This window comes from Argentina silus, assembly GCF_951799395.1.
Source record: "Argentina silus genome assembly, chromosome: 14".
Lineage (NCBI taxonomy): Eukaryota > Metazoa > Chordata > Actinopteri > Argentiniformes > Argentinidae > Argentina > Argentina silus.
In genome coordinates this window covers 20,273,902-20,281,401 of record NC_139668.1, presented here as the reverse complement: position 1 = coordinate 20,281,401, position 7,500 = coordinate 20,273,902, and the positions used below count along the sequence as shown (strand labels likewise).

Genomic DNA, 7,500 nt, shown 5'->3' with positions numbered 1-7,500 from the left:
ATAGGTATGCGCCATGGCAGGATGTTCTGAATGACAGAGGGGACATGGCAACATTCCGAAATCCAGACTTTAGCGCTGGTTGAAAGGCCGAAACACTATGTCGGATTATCATGTGCGTTCCTTTGCATGAGATCATGTATATATTAGTGTTGCTTGTTGTGTCGTGACATGGTTTATGTTCCAGCGTTGTGGGACGTGTGGCTGCCAGCCCAGCGGGGCTGTAGACGAGCCTCCTACCTGTGTGTGTTCCCGTTCAGGGCAGCCAGCCTAGCTAACTGTGGAGCTAGAATGAACAAGGATAACAGATCCATATAAAGAGCAACAGTCATATTTACTGTTTTATTACTGTTGATGTTATATGGATCTGTTATCCTTGTTCATTCTGTGGTTGTTGGTGATGATTGATGATCTAGAGCGGCTTTTCCTCAGGCGTTTCGTTGTGTTGTTTACTTGTATTCAATGTAATGACAAATAAACGAGACTTGACTTGTCCTCCTCTACAATTTCAGCACCTGAGCCAACGTCGCTGAACCCCTGACTGATTAAATAAGGTATCCTTTTAACTTAGTTTTTTTTTTATCCATACAATTTGTGATTTGGAGCTGTCTAACATTGGCCAAGATCAGATCAAATATTTGAAAAGGATGATTAGGCTGCGGTGTGAATGCAGAGGCTGATGTTGGGTGTTTTGTGTTGCTGTTGTCCCAGACAGAAGACGATGCAGCGGATCTTTCACCTGGGAGTCTCCCGGCCAGCGGCGGCCGCTCTGCGGTCCGTCTTCTCGGCCCGGGCCTCCTGGGAGCCGGCCTCCCTGGTTCCGCTAACTGGCCCCCGGACGCCGAGCTGGACCTCCAGCCCTCGCTGGCTCCGCACGTCGGCCGCGGCATGGATGGCGGCACCCCGCAAACCCACGACCGGCGTGGGCCAACCGGACGCCCCGCCGCCGCGGAGCGAAACTGACCCGGGACAGGGGGACCTGGCAGACCCTGACCCGCTACAGGACAGCTCCGTGGGTCTGGTCCAGAGGTTCAAGAGGACGCTGAAGCAGTACGGGAAGGTCATGATACCGGTGCACTTAGTCACGTCCACAGTCTGGTTCGGCACGTTCTACTACGCAGCTATGAAGTAAGCACTGCCTTGGTTATCACTGGGGGGCTGGGGGAGGCTGGGGGAGGTAGAAATCAGAGGACGGGCTCATTGTAATGCATGGAATGGAATGAGGTTTGGAGGGTTTTTTCCTTGTGTGTATATATGAGTTCTTTTAACACTGCACCCAAAACATTTGGTAATATGAGTCAAGCATGCCATTCCCAAACCAAACTTCCCACTACAGAGGCACCACTGAGTAGATATAGCCAGAAGGCGATTCCCACAGGAATCAGTTGGACCATGGATGTGCCCTGTCTGCGGTCTTCATTGCTTGTTCCCCTCAGACACACACAACTCATGACACACACAGCGACCATCTTGTGATTGGTGGTGGTCTTTGTGTGTGACTGTGGTGGCTGTGTTGGTACAGTACACTCATAAATTCCCCCCCGGAGCTGAAGTGTTATTTCATGTATCACTCAAGTCCTCAGTGCCCTTCTGGTAGCGACCCTGGACACACCCCTCCTGGACCCAGAGAGAAGTAATAAGTCATCTTCATCTCCTCCTCTAGTCATCATCTCTCTCTCTCTCTCTCTCTCTGTCCCAGTATCTGTTCCTGTAATCATCTTCTCTCTCTCTCTCTCTCTCTCTCTCTCTCTCTGTCTCTCTCTCTCTGTCTCTGTCTCTCTCTCTCTCTCTCTCTCTCTCTCTCTCTCTCTCTCTCTCTCTCTGTCCCAGTATCTGTTCCTGTAATCATCTTCTCTCTCTCTGTCCCTGTAGTAATCATTCTCTCTCTCTCTCTCTCTCTCCTTGTAGGGGCGTGAACGTGGTTCCGTTCCTGGAGTACGTGGGGTTCCCAGAGCGACTCGTCAAACTGTTGGAGAATTCCCAGAGTGGCTACGCCCTGACGGCCTACGCCATGTACAAGGTAAGGAGGCTCAGTGTGGCAGAGAATGGGTCAGTTACGGGCCGGATTGTTTAGTGAAACCCATGCGTTCATGCAGGATGTCAGATAGAGGTGTTGTGTAGCCGTCATGCCATTGAAACCCATAGCAGAACTAAGTAACAACAGTTCCTGTTCCAACCATAGAGATGCATAGAGTAGGCACCTGTCATCACTCAAATCCCAGAAGATGGACTACAGAAAGTGGGCTACATGGCGTGCCTCATATAATCACAGTTCATGTAGACACGCAGGCCTTCTTGTGTTTATTTATAACTCTTTGGTTCAAACCCTTTGTGTTTGTCTTCCAGATCGCCACTCCAGCCCGCTACACTGTGACCCTGGGTGGGACATCTCTGTCTGTCAAGTATCTTCGTAAGCATGGCTACCTGTCCACCCCGCCCCCCGTCAAGGAGTACATCCAGGACAAGATGGAGGAGACCCGGGAGCGCCTCTCTGGGAGGCTGGAGGAGACCAAGGACAAGCTGTCTGGGAGGCTGGAGGAGACCAAGGACAAGCTGTCTGGGAGGCTGGAGGAGACCAAGGACAAGCTGTCTGGGAAGCTGCAGGAGACCAAGGACAAAGTGTCTCTCAGGAAGAAGCAGGAGTAGAACACTGAATGTCCGTCACGACCGTACCTGGAGCTGATTGGACGCATGGACGGGCCAGGGTCGTGACCTTTGAGAAGTGGAGGGACACGCAGGCGGACGGGCGTTGAAGGAAAGGCGTTCTCTGACACCGCCGCCACCTCATTTATTAATGTCATGAACTCATTTCGCAGGCGTTGCCTCCTCCTCTGCTTGGCTCCACAACGGCTGCTGCCCCTTGTCAAACGGCTGCTGCTACATCAGACTATACTGAATAGTGGACAAACCGTCAAGCATGTATTTAACGTGGGCTTTTGTATTTAACGTGGGCTTTTTAACGTGGGCGTGTCTGTGTGGATGGTTTGGATTGGTTGAATGCTGATTAATCTTTTGCACTTAATAACCCCCCCCCCCTGCAACCTGACTCATATATGGCCAGACTCTCTGGGCTAGGTTCCCTGGACACAGATTAAGTCTAGTTCCTGGACTAAATAACATTTCAATAGAAAACTGCATTTAAAAAAAAAATGCATTTTAGGCTTAATCTGTGTCTGGGACACCAGCCCTGTGTCCCCCGGCTGTAACCACTGGCCTAAATGCCCTGTGTGAGATCACAGGAGATGTTACAAGAAACCTGTTACAAGAAAGATGTTACAGAACATATTTACAGTCTCCTGGGCTGTTTTCATATGATGATGTTTTCATGAACAGTCGTGTTGAACTGATCTAGTCCTCTGTTGGCATGCCGACGGAAGCTTCCATTCCATCCACCTTGCTGCAGGAGTGAAGTTATGACACAAGTCTGATAATGGAAATATGACAGTATTACATGGACTGACGCTGTAATAAACTACAGAACCAATCAGACCAGACGACTTTCATCCATTCTGTGTGCTCTGATGCTGCAATCTAATGTTACAGCATGTTATTTATTTAAGTTAAAGGAATAGTTCACCCAAATTACAAAATCACATATTTGGTTCCTTACCCTGAAAGGAGTTGTTTATCTGGGCACTGGAACCAACGGCTAATTGTTAGCACGTTTAACCCAAACCCAATGCAAGTCAATGGACCCTAAGTTAGCCGTCAGAAGAGCATTGAGGTCTTCAGAGTTAAACGTCACGCTCAAATCATCTTGAATTATTATATGTTCTATTATATATTATATATTCTAGTCCATAGACTAATTTTAGGGTAAGGAACCAAATATGTGATTGTAATTTGGGTGAACTATCCCTTTAAATGTGGTAGAACTGAGTATTGTTTTGTTTGTGAACAGTAATATACAGTCTTAATAAATGTTACTTTTGAAGTAGAAAGCCTTAAGGTCAAAATGGCGGTCTGACCGTCTCTGTTCTTTTGCTAAAGCAACACAGACATATTCCACACTGTCCTAATATTTCTACCTCCGCCAGCCTCCCCTGATGTTGAAAGCTTGATGGAGCAAAAGTGTTTTATTTTCTGATCTGATTTGGTTACTAAGCTGTGAGTGTTCATGTGTCACGTTTGTGAGGGTTTCACACTTCTGTGGAACAAAAGCCCACTGTTACTCATGCCCATGTAGCGGAGGTGATTTGGCATCACACTCTGGTGACAAGTTGGCCCTGCCTGAGACTCCAGAGGTAGCCCTTCTACCACGAGGATGTTCCCTTGGTATAATGGTCTACGTCTGTGGCATCCATGAGAGAGGACCTGAGTTCGCTGACTACCCACATATGAAAATACACATGTTCATTCTGTAGACGAGGTTAAGGTCATTTTAGTGTCATTGCTGTTACCTACATGGACAGTCATTCCTGTTACCCAGGGGGTTCAATACCATGATGACATCTGTATGATACCTGGCTGATAACAAGGGAATGTTGTGATCCATCCAAACAATAAAATGTAACAGTTGCACAGCTGTTGTTTAGTTGTTGTTGTTATTAGTAAAACCTTCAACAGCAGAACCAGACAAGATGGTTGTTCCTAGTAGACAGAGCAGGAGGCCTACGTTTAAATAACATGTACATTAAATCCGCCTTGACTGTGTGACAGATTTCCTAATTGTGACATTAAAGATGTGTGTAGGTTGATCTGATCTGACTGATCTGGCATACGAAACACCCACATGCTGTGTCGAGGTTAAACATGTTGTTCTGCTTCAGTCTTAAGGGACAGGCTAGAGGAGGAGCCCTTTCAGTGATGATTTCAGCGGTGAGTCATTCATTCATTCAGGCTGTTCCACCCCAGAGGGGTAATCCTGCTCCCCTTCACACCGCACAGGGTGAATCTGCCCTGGGAACTATCTTAGCACACTGAGGAAAACGTCACGTTTCAATTCGGAATGCCCTGCAGCATCTTCAGACTGACAGGAGTGATTGTGACAAGTGATGTATTTCAGTCACCACAGAGATGTAAACAACAGACATGTAAACAAAAGATCTTCCCCAGACATTTATGATAAAGTAACTACACACAGTACTTTTAGTTAGATGTTACTACTGGACTGAGTCATGTTGGCTAGCCAGCTAACGCTAACATTACATTGTTCACGTAGTGTGAAGGGGGGCCCCAAGCTGAGGCTCTGGCCTAAGGCCCCTGGGATACGGGGGCCGGCCCTGGACTCTCGGTCCAGTAGGCACAGTAAACCCCACCTCCCACAAGCACAGCACAGTTCAGGAACAAGACCAGAAGGGTTTCATGGAGGACGACACCAGCACTTAAAGCAACATTTGTTTATTGTTTATAATTTTTGTCATCTTTTTCCTGTAAAAGTATTGCAGTAACAGACCTCAGGCTTGGAACCCATGACATCACATTTGCTTTGATATTAATAATAATAATAATAATAATAATAATAATAATAATAAGAAAAGGCATAAGTACACAGCAGTGATTTGCTCTCTGGAATCTTTCTGGTAAAATAAAGCTCAACGTTTGAGTCCATGTTGAATGTAGTCCTGTGATAGTGAGTCCATGTTGAATGTAGTCCTGTGATAGTAAGTCCATGTTGAATGTAGTCCTGTGATAGTGAGTCCATGTTGAATGTAGTCCTGTGATAGTGAGTCCATGTTGAATGTAGTCCTGTGATAGTAAGTCCATGTTGAATGTAGTCCTGTGATAGTGAGTCCATGTTGAATGTAGTCCTGTGATAGTGAGTCCATGTTGAATGTAGTCCTGTGATAGTGAGTCCATGTTGAATGTAGTCCTGTGAATAGTGAAGGCAAAACAGAACACAATGTTGTTGGTAGAACTTTGATGGACATCCATTATGAGGAATTCTAGAACATTGGAATGGGGTGGAAACAGAACCATCCAAACAGCCCTAAAGTTCTGATTCCAAGCTAGAACCCGTTGGTTAGAAACAAACTAGCATACTGCATGGTCGACACAAGCCAGCAGTGCTTTTGAGAATGAAGAAATGAAAAAATCACAGTTTCTTTTTGAAATTGTACAAGGGATAATAAACTCAACCATAGCATTCTCAACAGTGTCTGTCTGACGTAACATCATGATCATGTAAAATAATAAACTTACAATGCATAACTTATAAATCCCTTTTTTCATAGGGTTGACTTAAAGCTGATAGATGGAAGGGTTAAGTACTGTATCAGTCAACTCTTATCAAAGTCTGTGATCTATCATTACCCACAGGCTTCTGTTGTTGTGGCCTGTTTGAGGCCTTGTTAGTGACCTTGTTTGAGGCTCTGTTTGAGACCTTGTTTGAGGCCTTGTTAGAGACCTTGTTTGAGGCCTTGTTAGAGACCTTGTTTGAGTCTCTGTTTGAGGCCTTGTTTGAGGCTCTGTTTGAGGCCTTGTTAGAGACCTTGTTTGAGGCCTTGTTTGAGTCTCTGTTTGAGGCCTTGTTTGAGTCAGGGACTCGATGCCCCCAGGTTATTGGTGTCCGTTTGTCATTAGGTTCTTGGCTTGTGTTCTCTTCTGCTATTGGTCAAAGCGCTGTTAGTGACACACGTCAGAGCGTCTCTGGCGTTTATAATATTCCTGTTTCTGAGGAACAAAAGCAGCAGAGCCGTCCTGTATACAACTGCCTAATATTCGCCATATTGGATTCATCACATTACAGATTTTGCATTTTTTTATAGGAAAAAATATAACGAGTATTCTTGTATTCATTTATGTGACGTATGTAGCGCTTCTGCAAACATTTTATTTCCTCTGTTACAAAAAAAGACAAAGCAACAATTTGTACTGTAGGAGCTTGGGCATTCACAAAAAAACGATGCCGCTGTGTTAAATTTTTCTTTTTAATATCATCTATACATTATATAACAGTATTTAACAATGTTCTCTCGTGGTCTACCCATTGGGTAGGATATGTGCATAATATGTTCAAGTTCTATACAGCACCGTCCAGGTGACGGGGGGACCGGGAGGAGCACCGTTAGATGAGGCACAACGAGGGGAGTGCAGGGGTTCCCATGGCTACCGACACGTCACCATCAGGCACCGAATTTGCTCACGTAATAATTGTAACATGCAAAAAAAAAAAACTCCTGACCGAAATAACGAAAAAAACCAAATGAATGTTATCCGTTTTTCTAAGTTAACTTACTACGAGAGCCCCAAAAAAACGCTACAAGCAAATATTAACATGAAACATACAAAAAAAAGAAAAGAAAAAAGAAACAAACATCTACTTTACTACTTTTTCTTTTTAAAAAATAAGGTTGTTTTTTTAGCGAATACCAAGTTCTGTGAAAAAGCTGACGTACAAACATGTTCGACAAGCAGCATTAGCGGTAGCAGCAGACTGGAGGGCGGGACTTCTGGAGAAAGGACCCACTCACACCGTACGCTCAGAATGAGTGACAGGGAGAAGGACCAATGAGGAAGGAGTTCTAAGCAAGACGAGGGCCCTGTTTGAATACATCCTTCCTT

General features: G+C 45.4%; 1 protein-coding gene across 1 annotated transcript; it reads left to right on the top strand.

Moving 5' to 3' along the window:
- The first annotated feature begins 8 nt into the window (after positions 1–8).
- Positions 9–4,632, top strand: fam210aa (family with sequence similarity 210 member Aa). The gene is made up of 5 exons (XM_083684302.1): positions 9–112; positions 510–551; positions 709–1,125; positions 1,906–2,017; positions 2,344–4,632. The coding sequence occupies exons 3-5, from the start codon at positions 719–721 to the stop codon at positions 2,641–2,643; spliced, it is 819 nt and encodes a 272-aa protein (XP_083540428.1). The 5' UTR covers positions 9–112; positions 510–551; positions 709–718; the 3' UTR covers positions 2,644–4,632.
- The last annotated feature ends 2,868 nt before the right edge of the window (positions 4,633–7,500 follow it).